The 25159-nt window shown below is 41.7% G+C and overlaps 1 protein-coding gene across 2 annotated transcripts in view; it reads left to right on the forward strand.

The window, feature by feature from the left end:
* The window catches only part of CPEB4 (cytoplasmic polyadenylation element binding protein 4), a 714680-nt gene that overhangs the window by 107929 nt on the left and 581592 nt on the right, over window positions 1-25159 (forward strand). For both annotated transcript variants that reach the window (XM_069652419.1, XM_069652420.1), the window contains exon 2: window positions 19098-19179. In XM_069652419.1, coding sequence (XP_069508520.1) covers window positions 19098-19179 — 82 coding nt within the window. The remainder of the gene's footprint in view (window positions 1-19097; window positions 19180-25159) is intronic.

The raw sequence follows: 25159 nt of genomic DNA on the forward strand, positions 1-25159 counted from the left end.
CTTCTCCGCGTGAACAACGTTACCACCCTGACCATTTTATGGGACGATCGCCAAGTACAAGTATGCCCTTACGCGGTACTAACGGCTAGATGCAACATACAGACCTTTGTGGTGGCCTAGTGCCTCGTTGTTGGAACAGCCATGCGATTATCAGTGCGACCGAAGAGCTTATTTTATCGTAAACCAACACCCTGTGTACTGCACACGAACATCGCTTGCCTCAAGACGAACTATTTTGGATCGAGAGCAAAGAAAAATGCAAATCGCTGAATATTCTCTAAACATTTGATGTCCAATAAAAGTACTTTGCCAAATGTACAATCTTGCCGTTTGCTTTTAAACCAGTTTCATATTCCGAATTGTGGCGCTGTATTGTGAGATGATCTAAGACCCTGTGTACAGCAAAGGAACATCGCGTGCCTCAAAACAAACTTTTTGGAACGTGAGCAAATAAAAATGCAAACCGCTGAATATTCTCAAAACAGTTGATGTCAAATAAATGTACTTTACCAAATTTACAATCTTTACAAATTTACAAAAAGTACAGTTTCATATTCCCAATTGTGGCGCGCTGTGTTGTGTGAGCTCATCTGTGTTGATTTCCGGGTTCTGTGTGGAGTCGCGTAGAAGACGCCTGGGCGCGTTTGCCTACGCAGCTCAGTCACGTCACGGATAGAGGCGGGGAATATGAATGTTTTGATAAAGTCTGTTTCAGGGGCGGGGGATTTGATTTAGTGCCGCAAAAGCAGTGCAGCCAGGGTGATGGGGGGAAATGATAGGATTATCAGAAAATGGCGGCTGATTTCGAGTGCGATAATGGACGAAAAGTCGGGTAAGGTCCATAGGAAAGTTTTCTACGATCTACCGAGTTATGCTTAAAAACACATGGCCGAACCGTAGGGACAATAAAAAAAAAAGTCCCGGAACTATCCTTTAATGTCTGCACAAAATAGACTACAGAAATACATATGCACAGGTGATTCCATAAGTCATTGAAATTCATGACACATTCAAATTGAGCAGAAACCGCAAATGGTTTTCACAAGTTACCGAAAAGAACCGAAATATGATGGGACATGTAAATCAAATGTAAAGGTCTGTGAATTTTTATTTCATTAGCCCTTGTTACTATTGGAAGTAGTATTTTCTTATGAAGTAATTGTGATATGGAATCCATGTTTCTCCAGGTTAATTGTTTCACAGTAGGCCTTTTTCCTATTCTATCGTAAAAGTCCTCTAACAAATCCTGTAACCAGCAAGACACAAGTGGTGAGGGCCGCTCATGCAGCCGCCTTCTACAAATTGATAGGCTAGTATAAACAAAGTTTTGCCAACTTTCTGGAATGGCCTGCAATCTCTCCAGTGAAACCCCACAAACAACCTTCAGGTGAAGGTAAAATGGACATCCAAGAATCTTATTAGCCACCAGAAATACTTGTTGCCAAAACCAACGGGACAATGCCAAGTAGATGGCAAAAACCAGCAGTATCTTACTGACTGCTATGACAGAGCCGAGGCTGCGACGGAAACTAATATGGAGCACGTTCATGAAGTTTAATGGACACATTTCAAATGCAATGGTGTTTTTATTTATTTGTTTAATAAAAGCACATTTGGTTTGAGCACATACAAAGTTCCATTACTCCTCATAAATGGCCACCTGGAGATCCTTCTCCCATCTGGCCCTAACCTCAACCAAGACTGTCATTGGAGAATAAAGTTGCATATCAACCTGCCCTCCCCTTGTGCTTCGAACATACAAATGAAGAGCAAAATGAAATGTTTTTGGGCAGAGGGTAAAAGGGTTTTGAAGATATAGGAAACGACTTAAGTTTTAAAAAAAAAATGTATATATCCAATTTTACAGTAGCCATTGGCTACTGGCAATTGACTATTGGCGAGTAAGAAATGGTGTGCTCTGTATCTGTAGAATTGAGGTGGCAAATGACTATAGATAAAGATGGAAATGACAAGCCATTATCTGGAAACAAACTACCAAATGTACGCTATCATTATCCATAGCAGTGATGTCGACCCCAATGACGTTACTGCTTTGTTTTGGGGAGGAATATGTGAACTCCATAGCCAATCTGGATGCTGTTATTTTCCGTGCCCTACCCTACAAGGATTAACTCGCATTATTTCTCCGCCTCCCACGAACCCATCCTGCAAGGTACACCCAAATAATAACTAATCTAAGAGAACTAGGCACTACTCTCACACTCTCTGCACTTAACAAACTGGAAAAACTGGACAAATCTGAAGTAGGGGAAAACCAGTGGGGTAAAGATTATTCTTGCACCACCAGATAGTATACTTCAAAATACAGCATACCAAGGCCACCACACTTGAGGCAGGATGCCGGTTTACGGCCCCATAACCTCGCACACATACCAACCCAAATAAATGTGTTAAGGCGACTGCAGAATTGGGCAATTAAAGATTAAGATTGAGCGGGGCATTGACAAATGCTGAATTTTTTCCCCCCAATAAGTGGGAGGAGGAGCAATGTCCATTTATCTACATGAGCACTCGGTTTTTCCTGAGCTAACCCAATTGGACTGAGTTAATGGGATCTGCTGTGACCGCAATACCCAAATTGTTTATAGCAATATGGTGATGCTGAAAACCAGGAAGGCCTCCCAATTCTCCCTTAATCTGTTTTATCTTTTAAACTGAAGTCACCAAACTGATGTGAATCTTCATGTTCAGAAGATGGTCTTATGGGTACTTGACAGAGAATCATGCCATCAGCAGATAGCATTTGCTAGTAAATCTGCAGCCCAATGTGCATTTTCCATGAACAAGGACAGCTAGAGGATTGATTACCAAGGCAGAGAGGAGAAAGCAGATATCCAGTACCAAAGTCCATTTGGATCCTACAACAGATACCGTCATGAATACAAATATAGGCAGTTTTAGGAGTGTAGATAATTTTAGTTCTGGAAATAAAGTTAAAGGCCAATCTCATCTGGGCAAGCACTTTTAAAAGAACATGCCACTCTCTCTAATGAAATGCCTTCTCATAATCCAACACAACAGAGATGGCCGGAAATTCTGGGGTGAACAAGAACGCCAAGGGTGAAGTCCTGACTGATCAAACGTGACACATAGAGGTGTTTGTGGGAGAACTGTATTGATTTTGTCGACCAGATTTATGAGTGATGGTTAGAAATGAGGTACAGTTTATGAGAATCTTCTTGGGCTTCAGAGGAAGCATGTTGAATGAAGGCTTCCTTTTCAGGCAAAACCCCTTTCGAAAAAACCTTTTCAGACACTTATGTTGAGTGCAGAACTGGTAAGTAGGAAAACGCTTTTTGGAAGTCTGAGTAAAGCCCATCAGGCTCACAAGCCATATGCCATGGTCACAATGACAGTACAAATGTCTGCCACAATTCTACTTTCATTAAGAACCTCCTTTGATTCTAGTCAACCCAGAAAAGGCTCACCTGATCTTGAAAGATATTAATTTCGGCCTCAGTTTTGGCAAGTTTTAGAACTATATTCGTCAATGTAAACATTCTGGAAGACCATAGAAATAGGAGCCATCACTATATTACCATTGTTATGGTATGTTTTAGGAATGTCTGTTGATTGTCACCTTGAGCAAGTCCATTCTTTGGATTTACAATTCCCACAAATGTAGCATTTAAGAACCCCAGAGAACTGTGTTTGGAGGCCACCGATCCAATGTTCACAAAATAAATCATAATTTCACGATGTATGTCGGATTTAAAGTCTTGATCTCAATGTGAATCTGCTTTAAATCTCCAGTCAAGAGGTAAAAAAAAGGTGAGTGAACCAAAAACGATCCGATAATGTTTGTGTTATACATTTACATTCCTGCAAACCATGAGAATCCCGTCCGGACAGTAAAATCAATGTGAGTCTACATTGTGAACAGTAGAGCAGAATTTCAATTGCCATTCCAGGTTTAGGTAGTCTCGCCAGATGTCAAGTCCATGGATTGCCTTGGCCGATCTAGATCAGCTACGTGCCACTGCACTAGACCTACCCATTGCAACGTTTTAAATGCCACTGAAACCCTGCCCTATACAGTGATGGTGCCATAAAACTCCAATAAGCCATTAGCTACTAATTCATTGAATTTTTGGGAATAAATGTTTGGGTCATAAATATTGGCCAAGGTAACTTTCAGTTCCTCTGATGCTCCTGGCATAATCAGGGCGCTATCCTCCTCACCTTAGAAGACCTTGTCTACCTTAAAAGAAAGGTTATGCATATGATAGCAACCCTCAATAAATGTCAACAAAATGAGAAGTAACGGACCACCCATTTTCTGGCAAAGCCAGTTTCAGCAAGTTAAGAAAAAGAAATCTTTAGCAAGTTGGCCACATTAACGATTTGACATGGCTCTCCACGTACAGGAGGATCTGCCTACTCTTGACAGGTTGACACAAACATCTCACGTTTCGGGTAGTTGCAATAAAACTAGCATTACAAATGTAACTTACATGTGTAACCAATTATACAAAAACAAATCTTGTCGCGGAAAGGCCAAAACGCCCAGTGAAATCGCAAGACCCTGAACAAAACCATAAATCTATAGTTTTGAGCGCTAAATCTACGCACACTTACACCCTCGGATGCTGTATGACACTTTCCCAATAGAGAACAGGCCACCATAATAATACCCAGGGGAACAGACTGCTGTTATTGGCTTCCGTCTCGGTTGCTAGTTGAAAAGGAGCAGACACTGCATTTTTCTTTCAAAACGCAGACTGTTATCGCCTGCCAACCACTTACCTTTAGTGTCTCTAAAAAGGCAAAGGGTGTTGATAGTCGGAGATTATTTTTAACATGTGTGGCACGCATTCAGTTTCTTCTTGACACTGTAATGCTCCTTTAACTAATATGTATCGTATTTGTTTGGGAACGGCAGACCTTTTCCAGTATTGCTGAATTTATGGTCCCATGCTAGCCCGAACAGATTGCTTTTGCGTACTGAAGTACAGTTGAAAAATATCTGCTATGCCGTCAGACCTATTATTGGAATAGCTACCACTGTGGTGATGTAGAGTTCAGGCTAGCAGATATATGAACAGTGAACCCAAGGATGGTCTTGGTCGAGGGGCATGAGTCGTTTCGTGATTGTGCTGCAAAATATTCTTATTGTGTGTTAGGATCTATGTTAATTAAATGCAGGTGAGCTCTGTTCTATATTAGAGTGTTCTGTTGGAATGTTTATTAATGTTTGGAGGGAACGTTCTTTTCAGTTCAGTTGGGGCTTTGCTGCTGTGATTACCAGACCGGTGGATGCCTTTCTTCCTGTCTCAATATTTACCCTTTAATCTGCACTGCTGTACTTTCAACTTAACATCATAATTAAATCAAGTGTACATCCGAATTACGGACTGCGTGTCGTATCTATTATATTTGGAATGTACGGCGAAACATTGGCGACGAGGATGGGATAGAGCAAAGTGTCCCAACTTTGCTCGGAAGTATCGGCTAATATGATGTGTCGGGGTGCGGCGAACGACAATGTGGAGGAACAAGGAAATTGCAGCTTCGATCGTGTGCGCATAAAAGATAACAAGTATGAGGTGAAGCGCGCGTATGGACAGGAGCTGGCACTTCGGAAAGGCATCCACCGGGTCTGCTACCCGCCCCCTCATTTGAGAGAGGACTCCGCGCAGGAGGGGGTGGATGGAGGCCACACCGGCCGAGTGATGGGCTGCGAGGCAGGCTTCAGCGCTGCCTGGAGAGGAAGCCCGCACACGGAGCTTATCGAGGTGTCAGGTTACGGTTTTCTTGATGTGTGCGCTACGATTGCTGTTGAGTACCAGACCTGCAGTGAGAGTGAAGTTTTGGCTGCAAGTCATCAGTCAAGCGTGAGTAATTGCTTGATGTGGTTTGATGACATGGGGGAGTGTCCGTTTGCTTTGGGAGCTCCGCAGAGGAAGATTGCCCTGACTGTTATGGTGAAGTTATTGAAAGGAACATTAACTCCTTCAGTCCACGAGAGTGACGGTTGGCCCGATGAGGATAGGTTGCCTAATACGAATGATACGGCAGAGTGTTCCTTTGTTCCTAAGGATTTTTGGCCTTGTATCACAGTTTCCAGCAACATGATTATGGATGTATCTGAAAGCTCATGAAGAGGCGAACACGGTTTGAATATGTGGCATCATTTGAGGAAAGGTCATGTTTTTCTTCTGGATGAGTGTGGTGAAAGTGAGGGCACCAACAAGAGTTTACCGAGGTGTTGCATGAAGAAAAAAGACAATATAGTAAGTGACAATAATCTTTTATGTACTGCATGTGGATGCTCTAAACAGGAGTGCAAGGCTGCTAAAGCTCAAAAGCCAGCAGGAGTGCGGCTGGACGACGCTCCATCTGATTTAAAGTGGATCGGCGATATGTTTGGAAACTTTACAGAGCCGGTTACACATGTTCATGATGTTGTAGAAAATACTGAAGTCTATCTAGTAATAACAGAGGAAAGTGAATGTGCAAAGTTACAGTGGGTTGATAAATACTTTGGGCATTTCAATGAGCCGTAAAGGAAGAAAAAATTTAGTTAACATGTCTCGGAAAAAAAAAGGGGAAAAAAATGGTGGTGTTGACGCATTGTTGGCTGTTATTTATACTATGATGAAAATGCTAACCATCTAATAACTCTTCCTTTTCAGAATGTATGGTTATCTTGTTGAATTTAATTTGCGCTAAGGTTTCTCTGACTAGATGAGTTGGTCTTTTACAAATTGTGACAGCAATAGGGACAACTCTTAATTGTTAAGTTTTCGTAAAAGGCATCCGAGTGTATTATTATTTTTTTTTTTTGTTTTATTTTGATATAGCTGAAATCAATCAACTTTTCAAAAAAGATAAAAACTTCATAATCACAGTAAAACAGCAAACAATAAAATTTAAAATGAACTTTGTCAGCATAAGAACATGAAAAATAATAATCAAGACAAGATGATAAAAGACCCAGAGAGCCTCAAACTGCTAGTCACACTATTTCAGGTGGCAACATTTTTTCTAGATATTGTACTATTGCTTTTATGACGGCAAACCTGGGACTATTTAATAGGATGCTCCACGTTTCAATTTCATTTCTTTCTGTATACAAATTTAATAAATTAGAAAAATACTTGTTTCTAATATTTTTCAAATTTGGACATGTTACCACTACGTGCTGTAAAGTTTCTCTAATCATATCATTTTCACAATGACGACAGTTATACATTTTGCCAAAAAAATGTTGTCGCCTGAATAACTGATCTCTAGTGGGCCATAAGTTTAGCCTTATACGTAAAAATTGTTGTCTAATTTTTGCTGATGGGCATTTTACTAGATAATTTGCAACTTGACCCAATTTCTTAATACAATGAATTCTAATATCAAAGTCTTTATAGTTTGTACATGCTTCATAGTTTTGAATCCAAGTCCATTGATAAAAAATTTTTTAGCACTCATTGGATTGTTCAAAAGCATCTGTAGAGAGATGCTAGCCTCTTCAAGAATTTTAAAAACAGAACTACGCCATGAAATTGGGAAAGTTTGCTCAGCCAAGATCAAATAATGGGCCACTGTATTCAAGATGTTATTATTTCTAAGACCTAAGAGACATTTGCGGAAAAAGGCACACATTTTCCATTTCACTCTGCTTGCCAAAGAATTAAAACCCAGTTCATAACGTAAGATTGGCATAGGTACACAGTTTGGTAGGTGTAATACCCTTTTCCAGAAAACAGCTTCCAACTTGTCCCATACTAGATCATTCAAATAGAGTTTTGATTCAGTAGCATATAATAGACTCGGAATCACTTTCTGTTCATAGAACATAAATATATGCTTTAAGGTAAATTTGCCATATCTATAGACAAGAATTTTTGCTTGCGATAGTAGACACATTAATTTTGTTTGTAACATTTCCATATACTTGGGGTCTCTATTAGTGTTTTGAATAAACAAACCCAAATATTTGTACTCGGAAACTATATGCAACGATTCATAATGCAGTTTCCAGACAAAGTTCCGAACCGGGACTTTTCCCTTCGGAGTGCATATCATGACTTGCGATTTTTCTAAGTCTAGCGATTTTATCGCTAAGATGTTTTTTGCGGCATAATCTGCAAGAGCCGATAACATGTTTTGGAGACCCATCGGAGTTTGCGATATTAGGACCAGGTCATCGGCGTATAATAACCATGGTATGCGCTGGTGGCCTAATTCCGGGGCATCTGACATTGTTTGGAGAAAGGCATTACCCAAATCAAGAATAAAAAAGTTAAACAAGAAGGAGGCCAAGAAACAGCCTTGTTTCAGTCCCAAAGATGTAACAAATGATGCAGACAAAGACCCTTCGAACGAAAGTCTCACTCGCATAGTGGTTTCAGAGTGTAAAAGAATGATTAAAGACAATAATGTTGAAGGACAACCAAGTGCGTGTAACTTGTTTAATAATAAATTACGATTAATTGAATCAAAAGCATGCCGAAAATCAATAAAAGCAAAATATATACATTGGTTGCGAGCTGCATATTGTGCCTTCAACATGTTCAACGAAATCATGTTTGGCAAGGTACCGAGACCTGAAACAAAGCCTGATTGAAAAGGGTCCATTTTAGCACAGGTTAAGGACCATGTTTTCAGGTCTCGCAAAATTAAGCGTGAATAAATTTTACCTGGAACATCTAAAAGTGAAATGGGCCGATAGCTAGAGGGATTTGCTCGGCTTCCCTTTTTATAAATTGGAATGATGATTGCTTGCTTCCATGAAGACGGGATTTTCTGGGAGAGATTAATATGCTCAAACAGGAGAAATAAAATGTCCGTCCAGATTTCCGGATGCTGTTTAAGATGCATGTTAGCTAGGCCATCAGGTCCAGGGGCTCTAGAATTACTTGCTTGTTTGATAAGATGTAGTATATCCTCTCTGTCAAAAACCAGATGAAATTTCGGTAATGTTTTTAAATGATTTGATCTTAAGACAGAGGAGGTATCAGTAAATAACATTGAATAATGATTTATCCACATGGTTTCTGTTACATCATTTGCTTGCACAGCCACCTGGTGTCCCGCTGTCGCATGATTTATGATGTTCCAAGATTGAGCTAAATTTTTGCCAGCTAGAGCTTTTAACATTGAGTAGCCATCAAATTGATATAGTTTCGCCTTTGCACCCCTAATCCAATTTCTATACTTAGTTCTGATTTGTTTAGAAATTGAGGTGCGCACAGCTAATGGTAATTTATTGGCAGCTCTCTTTTCTGCCCGCATGGAGGCCTTTTTGGCTCTTATTTCAAGGTCAGGCAAATGAAGATGGGGTTTTTCTTTGAGTATGTGAAACTGAGTTTTGTTGAAACACTTGCATTAAGTCATGATAGGCTACGTCATCCTTCAAAGGTCTCCCTTTTTGTTTTTCCAATTTAGCCTGAAGATGATCTTTAAAGGCTATGAGGGATTTTTGTGACCATTTCAGTCTATTTCTGGCTGAATTAACATTTAGAACACCTATTGGGTTTGGAAGTTGTGAGTTTTTTCTGAAGGTATTTAACGTACAGATCATACTTAAAATGTTATGATCACTGGCTTCCGAGTCAATTATTTCAAAAGCTGTTATCTTGTTAAAAAGGCATGCATTTACATAAATGTAGTCAATTATGCAATTACTTTGACCACGATGCCAAGTTGTTTTGGGAGGAATATCTTGTAAGAAAGAACCATTTAGCATGAACAAATTTCGAGATTGAGTCAAGCTCTTCCATTTTTGTAAGCGATGACTTTCAGAATTACATTGAGGTCCCAAACAATGCAAATTTAAATCACCCGCCAATAAAACACAATCAATCGTACCTTCAAGCAAAACTATATCTAAGGCCTTAGTGACAGAGATGAGAAAGTCATTTTCGGAGATTCCCAAGGGATTCCAGTATACATTAATCAAAGCACAAGAAAAATTACAAGTTGAAATTTTTGACATTTGTAGAAAAATATTCGGTGTATACCATGATTCAAGTTTTAACATCGACGATTGCTTTACTACAGTAAGGAGTCCAGATGTAGGACGCCCACTACAACCCTTTTTTGCCGGATTTAATAGCACATCATAATTATTCCACGAGGGGGTTGTCATAAGCCAAGTTTCTTGGAGCATTATGACATCACGCCCCAATAACTGAGCATTGTTGTTATTTAACAGATGTACATGACCTCTTGTATTCCAGCTAATAAAAGACAGTAGAAGGGTTGTGACCTTGTAGAGCTAACATTGAATCTTCTGGGAATTACATGTGCATTTTTGTGAGATGACAGACTGAGTTTTGTTTACTATTTGTGGACCAGTAGAAACCTCAGTCATGTACGATGAATCAACCATAGAGTGCAGTACAAACCCCAAGTCTAATAATTGTTTTTTAACAGCCATTATTAAGTTTATCACAATACGCGAGTTTATCCAAAGATTTACAGATGAAACATTATTCTGATTAATAAACTCAACAAGCTCAATATCTATGGAGCCAATATCGTCTAATTCGGGAATTTCGCTAAAAATGGCAAGAATAGAAGCTCGATTTAAGTTGTACTGTTTAGCTGGACAAGGCTTACAAGTAAGCATTAGAGCATGTATCGCCGGACGTTTGACTCGATTTTGTACTGACTTGAGTTTGTCTTTTTGAAAAGATGGACCAACTTTAGAAGTTTGCACTGAAGCACTGGAGAGAATATGTATTGCAGAATCAGCATTTTGATAAAACTTGTTCAGTGAGCTGTGAATTATTTCTTCAATGTGCTTTGTGAGTTCAAGCTTGCTCTCAATAGTGTTTGTCACCACCTGGGCAGATAGTGAAGAACTGCTTTGAGTTGTTGGAACAAGGTTGTCACTTTGACATGCTTCCTGAAAAGAAGATATTGAGCCTATCTGAGATGTGATCTGAGGGACAAAGGTCTTGTCAGCTGTTTGTGAGGCTGGGCAGGGAAACTGTGACAAAGCGAGAGAGGATTCTGGAGCGGACAAGGACTGCAAAGGTGCAAAAACTATTTTTTTCGGAGCAGACTTTGCTAACATGTAATCATCAATAGCTTGTCTTAGTTCCTTTAAACGCGTGTCTTTCTCATATTGATGTTTTAACATATCTGTTTGAATAAGAGAGACGTCTGCTGTTTGAGATATAGTGGGAATTTTAGATACACTAGTTGCTAAGTTAATTAAATTGTTTAAAGGACTGTGTTCTACTGGATCAGGCCGAGGCCCCTCTTTGCGGTTTAAAGACTGCATAGAATATTTTTTTGCAACTTGTTTAGCGGCTGCAATCGTAATAGCCGCAGGTATAGATAGTCTTTTGACAAAAGCTTTTGCTTGATTGTCATGTTTAGTGACAGTTTTAATGTTTTTAGATTTTTTAATCGCTAAAGGTTTTCCTGCTTTTTTGCCTAGGACAGTGGGGTGAAATTTAGCACCAAATAAAGGATAAATTAATTTTGGTGAGTGTTTTGATTGGTCTGCAGACAACACATGTACACCATTCATAGGATCTAAGATTGGATTCAAAAAGCAAGGAAGCTGCTGAAATTCTTTTATATTAGTAGATAACAAAGAAGGAGTCTGTGAACCTGTCGTTTTTCTATTTTTGACTGGGTCACACAAAGAGTTGAGCCTTTCTAGACTGGTAGTAAGAGTAAGATGTTCTGCCAGAACTTGATTTAATTGAGTTGAATGTAAGTCAGCCTTTTTGCTCAGAACTTCAAACAGTTTGGCCACAGCCAAAATGGCTGTGTTCATAGATATTAGGGTTATTCCTATTTGAGCATCTTGTGGTCCTATTTGACCTGGATCACCCGTACCAAAGACCTTTATTTTTCGCGGAGTTGGAACACTAAAAGATGGATTTGCTACAGAATCTATAAAACTATTGTTGGTAAATAGGGTAGGGGATTTAGACAAGTTGTCAAATAGAGTGTGCATAGAAAAAGCTGTATCATTTGGATCTAAATCTATTACCGGTATATCGCCAGAAACAGCGTTATTCAAATGTAAATTGCTGATAGAAGTTTTATGTTTTAACTGAAGGTACTGTATCAGGAATAACAACACCAGTTAGGACATTGTTCAATAAAATGCTATCAGTTAAAGAGACCTGCTCATCGGCAAAAGAAACAGATTCTGAAACCACCGGTTTTGAATTAGGTAAGTTGTTACTTTTTGCATCCAACACAGTGCTTCTTACTGATCGTCCATTTCGTATGACTTTGCACGATGTATCAATCATTGTGTTAGGGTTGCTTGTTTGTCGAGTTGTATTTCCTGCTTCATTTTCCATCGTTTGAGTCGCACTTTGATTTTTGCAGAAGGCACGAATGTCCATTCCCGGAGGCATTTTAGACCTCTTCTTATTATCCAAATTTGCATTTACACCAGTTGCTCGGGGTGTTGAGCTCCGCCGAGGTTTTGTCTTTACGGGGGCTATTTCATCATTAATATAAAAACCTGCAATAGTTTCAGGCATTCCTGTTCTCAGGGATGTAAAGCCTCGTTTCATTATTGAATGTCTACGTTCGATCACTATTGACAGAACTCAGAGGGGACAAACCAAAGACGTAAAAAAAGAAGAAAATAAAAAAATGAAATAAAAAATGTTTTCTTTTTTTTTTTTTTTATCACTTGCCGCGACAAACGCGGCGAAGCGGCAAAGCGGGACTTGTACGGGGCTTTCACGGGTGCGCGCGCGCGCGCGTGCCTGTTTATATAGCCCGCCTCCAGAAAGTGAGGTCTAAGTAAGTAGAAAGAAAAAAAGCCAATAATAATAATTATAAAGAGTGTATATGATATAATAGTTGTCTTGCAAGTATCTTGAAAGTATCTTATGAAGTGGTTCTTCACCTGCTGGTCGATGCAGTCCACAGCCAAAGTTCAAGTTGCAGAAGGAAATCCAAAATGTAGCGAAAAGCGTCTCCCGGCAAGGCAAAGCGGGACTTGTACGGGGCTTTCACGGGTGCGCGCGCGCGTGCCTGTTTATATAGCCCGCCTCCAGAAAGTGAGGTCTGCTGGTCGATGCAGTCCACAGCCAAAGTTCAAGTTGCAGAAGGAAATCCAAAATGTAGCGAGTGTATTATCTCGTTTGTCCTTCGCACTAGGTGCATATTTTGGAATTTTGCAAAAGGTGCAATAGTTGGGGTGAACTATTGTCCTTCACACTAGATGCATATTTTTTGGAAGTTTTGCAAAAGGTGCAATGTTTGAGGAACTATTGTCCTTCGCACTAGGTGCATATTTTTTGGAAGTTTTGCAAAAGGTACAATGGTTGAGGTGAACTATTGTCCTTCGCACTAGGTGCATATTTTGGAAGTTTTGCAAAAGGTGCAATGTTTGGGGTGAACTATTGTCCTTCGCACCATGTGCATATGTTGGAGTTTTGTTAAAGATTCAATGTGGGGATTAACCTATTGACCTTCACACTAGGTGCAAATGTTTAGATTTTGGTAAAAGGCGTGACGATTGCATTAGCTCGTTGGTCTTCGCACTAAGTGCATTATGTAAAAGGTGCAACCATTTGGGTTAATGGTTGATCTTCGCACTAGGTGCATTATGGAAATGGTGCAACAGTGTTGATGCTTCGCACTACCTACATTTTCATTTTATTAGTAAAAGATGCAAGTTTTGTTCTTAAACGTGTTATCTTCGCACTAAGTTGCATTTTGGAGTTTTGGGGTGGTCCTGTGTTACATCCTTTAGATTTGCTAGGACTGTTGTTTCTGGGAGTTGTACCGAGGTTAAGTTATGGGTTTAGCATGGACTGTTTTGGGGGGCTGGTTCCCACATTGAGAGGATACAGTGGTAATGGCCTGCCCCTGCTCACATGGTTATGGGACTCGCATTGAAGGATATGGATATGGTGAAGGGTACAAGTGTTTACTCTAATGAATTGGTTTTATTGATTTTCAGCTGATTAATGCCACGCACTACATTTGATGAGTTTTAAGTCAACAAAATGCAGTTTTGATGAGTTCTATGTCAATGAAATGTGCACTGATGAGTTTTGTCATTGAAAGTTTGTTAGTCTTTTACAGCTAGATGAATTTTTGCAATTCCTTATTTGCAGTGTTGTGCTTCATTGTTTCAAAGCTTAAAGGGGGGGAGATGTGTTAGGATCTATGTTCTTCTTCTTCTTCTTCTTAATTAACGAACACGTGGGCGGACCCACGCAGGCGCTTCCCCTGCGTGGGTCCGCCCACGTGTTCGTTAATTAAGAAGAAGAAGAAGAAGAACATAGATCCTAACACATCTCCCCCCCTTATTAAATGCAGGTGAGCTCTGTTCTATATTAGAGTGTTCTGTTGGAATGTTTATTAATGTTTGGAGGGAACGTTCTTTTCAGTTCAGTTGGGGCTTTGCTGCTGTGATGTGGATGCCTTTCTTCCTTTTTCAATACTTACCCTTTAATCTGCACTGCTGTACTTTCAATTTATCATAATTAAATCAAGTGTACATCCGAATTACGGACTGCGTGTCGTATCTATTATATTTGGAATGTACGGCCTAACATTGAGCTTTATGGCATTGTGTATTGTACACAAGGCACCCGTGTTGTGTGATAAGGGTCGTAGCTGATAACTAGATACTAATGACCGCTTCTTGTTTTTGAGCTAAAACGGTTCTGCCACCAATGAACTGATCGTTAAGGCCTTGTGGTGTCCTAATTGGGGGTCGAAAAATAGGAGTTTTAAATATATAATTAGGTTAGTCATATTTAGAATAATGAGATGGATGTTTTCCCCTTTACCGCATAAGAGTATTTCTGCATAATTTGAGTTTGTTGTGCATTCTTTGCTGTACGATGTAAAACATAATCTAGTTGTGGCGATTAGTGGGTCCCATGCCATTGCCCTACGAAACTGTTACATTTCCATATTCAACCACTTGGGTATGCAAGAGTATTTACTAGGCTTCATCATTTGCAGGAAATGTGTTTACTGAGACTGTCTCGAGATCATCATTTCCTAAATAACTCTTTGACAACGTGGGATTTCTATAGGGTGTGACAAGATTGATTATGCCATTTTTTTAATATGTTGATTCATTGTTGTTAATTTGTATGACCATCCCGCCTGCACAAACTGGGTGCTGCTGCAATTTAATGTATTTCTGACCTGACCCGAAAACGTGCGCTGGTGTAGTTTCCCTTCCATTGTCGCACGTGCTAGCAGTGGCCCAGAGGTTAATATTTTTTCCTACACTCCTCTGTGAATCGGTTTGATACATAAACAATGAGGCAAACGTCGAAGAGGCACTGCTTTAAATCGAAATGTTGGCTAAACAAAAGGCCATAATGCCAAAGACTAAACCTACGAGGTCTGAGGGCACTTAATTTTTGAAAATAGGGTGCGTACATAAGCACAGTGTCCGTCATCCTGCGTTCGCTGCAATATCCGGTCAAGTGGCACAGCGAGTAGAGCGCCCGCTTTGACACCCGTGCAGAGCCTGTTAACGCAGGTTCGAATCCCGGCGGGGCCAAACTCAGCCTTTCATCCTTCCGAGGTCGATAAATGAGCACCACACACCGTGGGTAATAATAAGCAGCGCTCAGATACCTGAGGGTTTGTAGCGCTATATAAAAGCCTAATTATTATTATTATTATTATCTATAATGGTGTACGAGGAAGCACATATCTTGCAATTCTCTGTGATAATGAATAATGCTCGATGCTGAGTTTCCTTCAATTTTCAAGACCCTATTGAAGTGTGTATTAATGGATTTGAAACGCACGTTCAGGTGACATGTTGCCAGACAAGGCCGTCCGTGTCCTTATCTTCTATCTTAAGGAGTGGTTTTTAAACATATCTTAAATTCACCATTTTGGACTTTAACATGTTGTTTATTATATTTATTTGTAAGGTGCCGAAAGGCCGCGGGTGCTCGTGTTTATGTGCATCCTTCTGTTGAGTAAGCTTTGCAAAATGTTCTCATTTATATATTGCTTTTCCCCCACCCTCCCCAAACTGCGGGGCTTCCTTGACATGCTTCCAAACCCTTTGACACATTTAAGTGTGATAGCCGTTATTGCCACTGTAGTCCCCGTTTCAAGTCTGTTACTAAGCAACTGCCTTCAAACCTACACAAGAAGTGAATGTGAAACTACGTTACCATAGTGAAGAAACTGCATGATTTATGAAAAGGCAGAGCAGCTATGTATTATGCTAATTAAAAATACACTGGTGCCTAAAGCCCCGGTTTTGTTTTTTTCCGAGGGCCGTTTTATATCCATGGAAGTTGGGGGCTCTTCTCATCCAAAGAGGGCTTGATGCGGTGATGTATGCACTGTAACACACATGGGTGACCTTGAATAGTAAAAGTATTTTAATGCCTTTTTAATAAATCAAATCTCTAACTTCGCTCTGTCCCCCACCCACTGCCCCTAGGTGGAACCTACCTCGAGGAAGAGGCGTTGTGCTGCCTATCTAACCGGGATAGTACAAGAGGAGAATACCCTCCACTAAACTACCACTTTTCATTAACCAAGAAGCAAACTAATTATTTTGCCTCTGAGCACCCATTACTTGCCACAAGGCAATTGCTTCTAAGAGCCACAAAGTGTCAATACATAGAACGATAAAGGATTAAAATCCATGTCGCTAGATGAAACGCATCAGTATTTGCAGAAGGGATTTTAGGTTTTAATCTGCCCCACCCCAGTGTGCTAGCATGTAGTTTCAAATGAATCCGCTTTTACGTGTTTTCAAAAGTAAGAAATGGCGCATCTGAGCTTTAAAAAGAAAGGAACGTATCTGCTTTCCTAATAGGTATCCCTATCGAGATCCCTCAAAAGGAAGAGGTCCAGAGGTTTCGGTGTAATTTCATTCGCCACCTTCTTCAGGACCAAGAACACAACTGCTTTAGTTAAGCATGTAGATAAATCCTCCCGTTTACAACCAATTAGTGTAGCCGGACAATCAGTAACCTAACTGAGGAATGGAGTACAATCTTTTAGGATTCTGAGCACCTACTGTGCTTCTCCAAACATTAAATGTAACACTTTTTATATATAGTTATCTGCGTACACATTTGCAGAAAATGAAGCCTCTGAAAACTGCACCAACCTGGTTTGTTTTTATAGCTTTCTTCTGTTTGCAATTAGCATCCATGTCGAAAAAGATGGAGCAGCCTCATATTGTTTAGTTGCCATTTATATTGTCTTCGATCTATGGTGAAAACAGATGGCAAAAGTGGTGTAGGAAATGATATATGTTCCCCCATCTCAATGTTGTGCTGGACTACAAACAAGTTCTGACCCAATCTTTACTTTGATCTATTTTAATTCAACCCATTGCCTGAAAATGCATCTCAACTGAAATGTCAGAAGGAAAAAAAAATGCCCAACACTCTCCTCACACAGCCTATTATTGGCTCATGGGTAGCGCAGTGTCGGGGCTGCTTCAATGCAATTCAAAGTTGCGGTCTATGGCACGGTGTCTGCATCGCCAGTTCCCCAACCTGGTGGTCCAAAAACCAATCAGAAGGATCATAGTCCCGGAATCTCCGAACACCAAGGGTCTTCATTATTGCTTTTACTACATTGCAATATGAAGTGTGCTGCCTCTTACCTCGCGGTTGATGATCGCTGTGCATTCCTTGCTCGGCGCGCCTCTGTGCACGTGGATTGTGGATTATAATGCATGCGTCCCCGGCAGCCGACTCCATTTGTTTCGGTCTGCAACAAGTGTAGTCACGTGACAGTCACATGGTCCGCGTTAGGTGTCCCTGAATGTATTTGTCCCAGAGTTGGCCATTTTAGAGAGGAACACGTCTCCATTAATTAAATGGGACGCCTGTACCGGTTACAGTAAGCCACCTCAGTTATAGTTGTATAAAACCAACTGTTCAAATGAATGGCCATATTATGGGAACCTGCACAGCATAAAGATTAGTCGTTTTTTGTGCTGGCATATTTTCTCATGAGCCAGGGCTAATGCTGTACCACTACATTTTCATTATGTTAAATACCCCAAAAGGACTATTTCTTCCCTTCGTGTAACTGTCTAGTTGCAGTCAATCCCAGATGCCATAGTAAGCAATATTACTCTATAGATGTATTAACTCGAGTGTCGGCTAAGTATTACTAGTACATTTCCAGTTTAAAGTGTTGAATGTCATTTCCATATTGTTATGGACATACCCATGGTAAACACACCTCTGTCCTCTCTTTTTTACACGTATAAACCAGTGTAAGGCCCCAATTACCCAAGTGCTACCACTAAGGTTTCGGCCTTCTAGTATAATGGGGTCTAGGTTAGCAATTGGCATCTAGGGACTTTGATGTAATTCGTGTGCACCTACTGCCTCTTCACTTAGCCTGTGTAAGTGAGTCTGGAGGCTACTAGTCCATTGTTCTCTCTGTGTCCATAGTGTCGGCTGATCTCCAACCCCATTGTCATCCACTTTGGTTCCAGTCATTGTATGGACTTGTCCGTCCCTTATATTCTCCGTCCATCCCTTATATTCTCCCTCCGTTTTATTGCAAAACGTGGCCTGCACACCGGTGCTTGTCCAGTGTTCAAGATGGGCAAGAGTTTCGAAATGTCCTGTTTCAGTGTACTAAATAACAGAGTAGCTGAACACCGCTGTCATCTCAGTTCCTTCTTTGGGTCGACGATTTTGTTCCAGTGTGACGTCCCTCGGGTATATTCTGTGCACGTTTAAATTCCTGTTTCGCTGTATACATGGTTTACAAATCCAACTGGCATGGTGCTAAACCCATAAATGGATTGCTTTGGGGGAGGGGGGAGCTTTTTTGTCACAAGAAGCCCGTTAATGATTTATCTATTTTGTTATTTTGCAAAAGTGTGACTTTTGTGACTTTTGTTGCCCAAGCAGTTAATGTGCAGGCTTTCATTCTAATTGCACCTTCCATTGCCATGTCACCGTATATATTGAGATAAGTTGTAGGCCGCCATTGTTTGACATTTGACACTTCACGCTATTGCTTGACAATCAGAAAATTAATTGGCAACACTTAACAATGTCCGCTACCAGTCTAGGAATGTAAGATTTCCAGCCTGTTTAGGTGTGCACTATTCTACTGAATGCATAAAAAGCTGGATTTACAAAGTTATCTGGTTTTTGTTTTAGGATCGCACAAGAACATTTGACATGCATTCACTGGAGAGCTCGTTAATTGACATCATGCGGGCAGAAAATGATTCGCTTAAAGGTAAGTGTATGTAACATGTGTCTTGATTGTATTTGTTTCATTTTTGATGTTTCACAGAGTACAGCACATACCTAACTCAAGGAGCAGTTGATCACTTCAAGGGAAACCTGTTATTTTAACCGACATTTCTTGTACATATTAACCTTTACTTAGAATACTGGCTAGAGAAAGGTGTGCTGTGGGTAAGAACTAGATTGAGTAAGGCTGGGAATATAATTGGGCCAATCCTAGCAGGCACACGGTACAATTGATTCCATTATCTGGTTTATATATAGTACTTCATGCAGAATCCCTCCTGCTAAACGGTCTAATCATAGCTGTTACTATGACCCGGATTAGTGGTCGTCACTTCTTTGACCTTGCAAGTATGCCATGCCAAAAATGTGTGTTTATGAAGGCAGGCATGCTACATAGTGTAGTGGGAATTTAGCCCATGAACAAACCATCAAGTATTACATTAGAAACTCACTGCTTGATGATGGAGACATTGGATTTCTCCCGACTTTGTTGGGGTCAAGCCCATAATTGGAAACCAAGTCTCCAGATACAGCAGTCAAACTTTGCCATTAGATCATAAACCTATTTCATAACACTAAACAAGTGGCAGTATTTTTACCAAACCTTTAGTAGCTGGCTTAAACAATGATGTGTACTTCGAATGGATGGTGTCCTCCCACGTATTCCTCATCTTTGATATTCATATCTCGCCAGCTTTGCTGCTTCAGAACAAAATGTTTCTTGGCAGAGGGCGCTGTGCACAATGTCGTGGCGTCTGTCCCTCGAAGGTCGCCGTAGCGTGTCGAAGTCACCAGTAGTATAAATAGCTTGGCCCGCACCCGTTGGCTTCAGTTCCATTTTTCTGAAAGCTTTGCTTTGAGTAATAACAGCATGCTTCGTTTTTCTTGTGAAAAATGTCTTGTTATTCGACTTTTACCCCTAAATCGGGTTTAAAAAAATGTCACAACTGCGGGTACAGATGTCGATAACAGACCCTCACCGTGTCTGCCTTTGGTGCTTGGGTTCCGGCCATCGGACCGACAACTGCGGCTCCTGTCAGTCTGACTGAAAAAGCTCTCTGGGAACGCAGAGGTAAATTGGCGGTGAGGAGGGAATCTTCGAAGGCTACTTCGAAGAAGTATAAAAGTCTGGGGAGTCTAAGGACTCCACTTGGCATAAACATTCAAAAAGGTACCATTCGAGGAGTCAGTCGAGACAATCTTTGTCTTCTTCGAAGAAGAGACACCATAGGTCTCCCTCTTCATCAGATACCTCTACAGAGGTTATAAAATGCCTGACTAGGTTGGATTCCCCTAGAAAATTGAATGCTTTTAGGGAGGAGGTGATGCGGTTCTTTGAGAATGCGGCCTCGAGCCCCTCAAAAGAGCCACGCAAGAGTCAGACCCTGGTTTGGATGACTCGGGAAGGTCAAAAACTACTTGGGCGAAGTCGCATAGTAAATCGGACTAGACATACTCAACCCAACAAAAAGGTGTCGAAGGTTTTTGGCTCGTGAGACGAGTCTGTCTCTGATACCAGTGAAGAAGCAACCTTCGACTATTGTGTCGACACCATCTGCACCGATTGCTTCAACGCTAAAATTGCAAAATTTATCGAAGACGCCCTCAACGGTTATCGAAGCACATTCCGGTTCAGGAGAAAATATTCATACCTCTACTGAAGAAAGACTTTTTAAAGTCCATGTCCCCAATTTATGAAGAGGAAAGTGCTTCAGATGAGGATATTTCTCCTTTAGGAGTGAGGTTTGGCACTGGGGCGGTGCCTGAAGAACTAATTGACCTCGAGTCAAAAATGAAAGAGCTCTATGACTCACTCCTCTCTGCCAGTGGTATTGATACATCACCAGGGTTTAATTGTGTAAACCTGACCGTTGAGAGCATGCTGATGCAGGGTATAGAAATATTATGAACAGGGTCACTGAGTACATGGGTTGGAGTAGGGCTTCACCAACTTTCGAACAGGATGACATGACGGACATCCTAGACCAGGGCCCACAAAAAGACCCAATCTTACCTTTTCATAAGGCCCTTCAGAGGAAGGTGGTAGCTAACTGGGAAGCTCCAGATTCTGGGCCTGCTGTCAACATGAATTTTGCTACGAAATATAGACCCTCAAACAGTGACCCTGACTATCTCCGTAAACATCCTACCCCTGAGAGTCTGGTAGTCCAGGCTGCGACTTCGACTAGACAGTCTGCCTATCCCTCTATTCCCACGGATAGAGACGATAAAAAAGTAGATGCATGGGCTCACAAGGTTTTTACCTCAGGCAGTATGGCCCTGAAGTCCACAAATGTTACCTGTACCCTGGCTAGGTTTACTTACACCCTGTGAGAATGTGTTAGCATGGCGGCTGATCATATTCCAGAAGGCGAGGAAAGGGATGGCTTTCTGAATATAGTTAAGGATGGCAAGGAGGAGATGGGAGAGCGTCTCCAATCAGGATTGGTTACTGCTGACTGTATCCCTACATATTATCCCCACCAAAAATATCGCCGTACATATGGGCGTTTGTCTCGCCATAGGCAATGTTTTTGGGAGGGATAATTTGTGGGAGCGGGCGTTGCGGGGGTGTCCCCCACACATTTAAAAATAGTGCAGGGGTGTCCCCCGCATGGTCCATGGCTCAATATCCCCACAAAAATATTGCGATACAAAAATATCGCAATATTTTTGTGGTGATATTAATGCATGGAACCCTGCTGACAGTCTTGGCAGATCCATGGCTGCAAGCACTGTACTACGCAGATTTGCGTGGTTGAGAGTCAGGGTTTGTGCCAGACGTGCAGGCCAGGCTACTCAACATGCCCTTCGACGGCTTGAGGTTGTTCGGCAGCAAGGCAGATGACTTTGGAGCCCCAGCAGCAGCATCTTTACCCTCAGCCGCTGCTGCAGCCGCCTCTAAGCTACTCTGAGGCCTTGACCCACAAGACCCCAGTGAGAGGCAGAATCTGTGAGCATCTGAACGAATGATGGGGCATTACTTCAGATGCTTGGGCACTGGAAACAGTAGCTCAAGGTTACTGCCTTCCTTTTCTAAAAAGGCCTCTGGATCATCCACCGGGAACCAACTCTGTCAAAATTCCAAATCTGCTCCTTGTGCAGGAAATCTTAACCCTGCTAGAGAAAGGTGCAATAGAACATGTACCTGTAGCGGAGAGGAACAAGGTTTGGTATTCCCCTTATTTTCTGATTCCCAAGAAGGACCGAGGATTGAGACGGACTTAAGAAACTTGAACAAGTTCCACAAGAAGGACAAGTTAAAGATGGTAAACCTTTCTCAGTTCCTTCAGGCTCTCCAACTCCAAGACTGGTTGGTATGATTGGACCTTCAGGATGCTTACTTTCATGTGCCAATTCATCTCGAGCACAGGAAATATCTGAGGTTTGCGGTTGGCGGTTCTCACTATCCGTTTAGAGTTCTTCCATGCGGGCTGCCCTTCGCCCCAAAGGTTTTCACCAAGCTGATGGCGGTAGTGGCAGCAAGTCTCAGGAGGGGGATTCGCATCTATCCCTACCTGGACGACTGGTTGATCAGGGCTCGTTCACCCGAGCAAGCCCGGGAACATCTCTATATCACCTGCCGCTCCCTACACAGACCGGCTTATCCCTCAATTACAAGAAGTCCCATGTGATACCATTCCAAAAACTCCATTTCATCGGAGCGTTCTTGCATACTTCCTCAGGGAAAGCCTCGCCTCCCGAGGTGAGAGCTCAACATTTTCAGCAGATGGTTTAAAATTCCAGAATGCCCAACATCGTCTGGCCTTCTATTTTATTTATTTATTTATTTTTTAAAAAATTCAATTTACTTTTTAATTATTTTTTAGGTTGCTCGGTCTCATCGTGGCATGCATTTTCCTGGTGCCAGAGGCCTGATTGAGAATGAGATCCCTTCAATGGGCTCTCAGAACTCAGTGGTCCCAATTTTCATGGAACATGTCGGATCTTCTGCAAGTTCCGAGCAGAGTTGCTTAAGACCTAGTTTGGTGTGCTTGCAAGGACAACATTCACAAGGGACAATCTTTTTGGCAAGCATGGCCGGAGATCACTGAAGTGACGGACGCCTCACTCATTGGGTGGGGAGCCCACACCAACGAACTGACAACCGGCGGTCGTTGGTCTCCATCGGAGTCCAAACTACACATCAACCTTTTAGAGTTGAGGGCAATCGGACTAGCGCTGAAGGCCTTTCTGCCCTCTGTATGGGGAAAGAATGTCCTGATAATGACGGACAACACAGTGGTCATGTACTACCTCAACAAGAGAGGAGGCGTAGGGTCACTACAACTGTGCAGAGTGGCAATGCAGTTGGTTCTGGGCAATACAAGAAGGAATCTCTCTTTCTGCTGCTTACCTAGCCGGAGAGCAAAACACAGTGGCGGACGCTCTGAGCAGGCAGAGCACAGTCGCCCACGAATGGGAACTAGGTTAGGAAGTCCTTCAAGAGATCTTCTCCCTTTGGGGAACCGCTCTAGTGGATCTGTTCGCGACCAGTGTCAACCGGAAGTGTGATCAGTACTGCTCAAGGGAATTTCCTCCAAGAGGCGCTCTAGGGGACGTGTTGGTGGTGGACTGGGAATTTACACTCTTGTATGAGTTTTCTCCAGTTCCCGCGATTCCTCATGTAATCAGGAGGTTGAGAAAGTTCAGGAAAACCATGATCCTAATTGCTTCGGATTGGGCCAGGAGGACGTGGTACCCGGGCCTTATGGACATGTCCATCTGCCCTCCATTATGTCTTACACAAATAGAGGATCTTCTCTCGCAAGAGGAAGGTTGAGTTCTCCATACAGAGGTCAAGACACTCAGCCTTCACGCATGGCTTCTGAGAGGCTGAGATATAAGTACTGGGACCTCCCGTATGACTTAATGGAGATTTTGCTTTCGGCCAGAAGGCCAGCAACCAAATCCTTGTACCTGTGTCGTTGGAATAAATTTAATAACTGGTGCAAGGACAAGAATGTGGACAGTTTTCAATGTGGCACTCCTATGGCGCTCTTTTGTGTTGCATCTGGCCAATCTGGGGCTCCAGATCGGAACAATAAAAGGATACCTGGCAGCGCTTTCCATAAGTGTTCCTCTGAAGAGGTTTCCTATTTCAAGATTCCATTAATTGTCCAATTTCTGAAGGCACTTACTAACATGTAGCCTCCAGTCCCTTTTCATGTCGCTGCTTGGAATTTAAATCTTGTGTTAAAGTTCCTTACATGTATACCCTTTGAGCCTTTACATTCCTGCCCGTTAAGCCTCTTAACACTGAAAACTGCTCTTCTTGTGGCATTAACTTCAACCCCAAGGGGAAAGTGAATTGCAGGCTTTCGTGCAAACCTCCTTATACTACTTTTCATAAGGCTTGGAGTTAAACCATCATTCTTGCCGAAAGTAGTTTCTGACTTTCATTTTTCACAAAAAATAACACTCCCAACTTTCCACCCTCCTCCTCATTTGGGCAAAGGGGAATAAAGGTTGCATAGACTAGACCCAAAAAGGGCTCTGAGTTTTTACATTGGAGAATGGCAAAATTTCGCCATGGTGATCAACCTTTTGTGGGTTATACTGGTCCTAAACTGAGACTAACTATAACAAAAAACGAAATCCTGGTAGATTACACTACCTATTTGAGAGTGTTACAGACTTGAGGAAAGAACCTGCCGGAAGGGCTTCTATCTCATTTCCACGAGGGGCATGGCAACTTCCACGGCTCTTCAAAGGGGTGTCCCCGTAATTGACATTTGCTCAGCTGCAACTTGGGCGTCAATTCATACATTTGTTAAGCATTACTGCTTAGACTCCTCTTCGTCTCAAGGCCTTTTTGCAAAGGCAGTTCACACTTTCCCTTCATGATAAATCTAAATAGTACTCCCTCCTCCAAATTGTCACTGCTTTGGGAGGCTATCAAAGATGAGTAATTCGTTGGAGGACACAATCCATTCGAAGAACAAGTTACTTACCAACTGGTA

This window comes from Ambystoma mexicanum, chromosome 3p (genome assembly GCF_040938575.1).
Source record: "Ambystoma mexicanum isolate Mex_15411 chromosome 3p, UKY_AmexF1_1, whole genome shotgun sequence".
NCBI lineage: Eukaryota > Metazoa > Chordata > Amphibia > Caudata > Ambystomatidae > Ambystoma > Ambystoma mexicanum.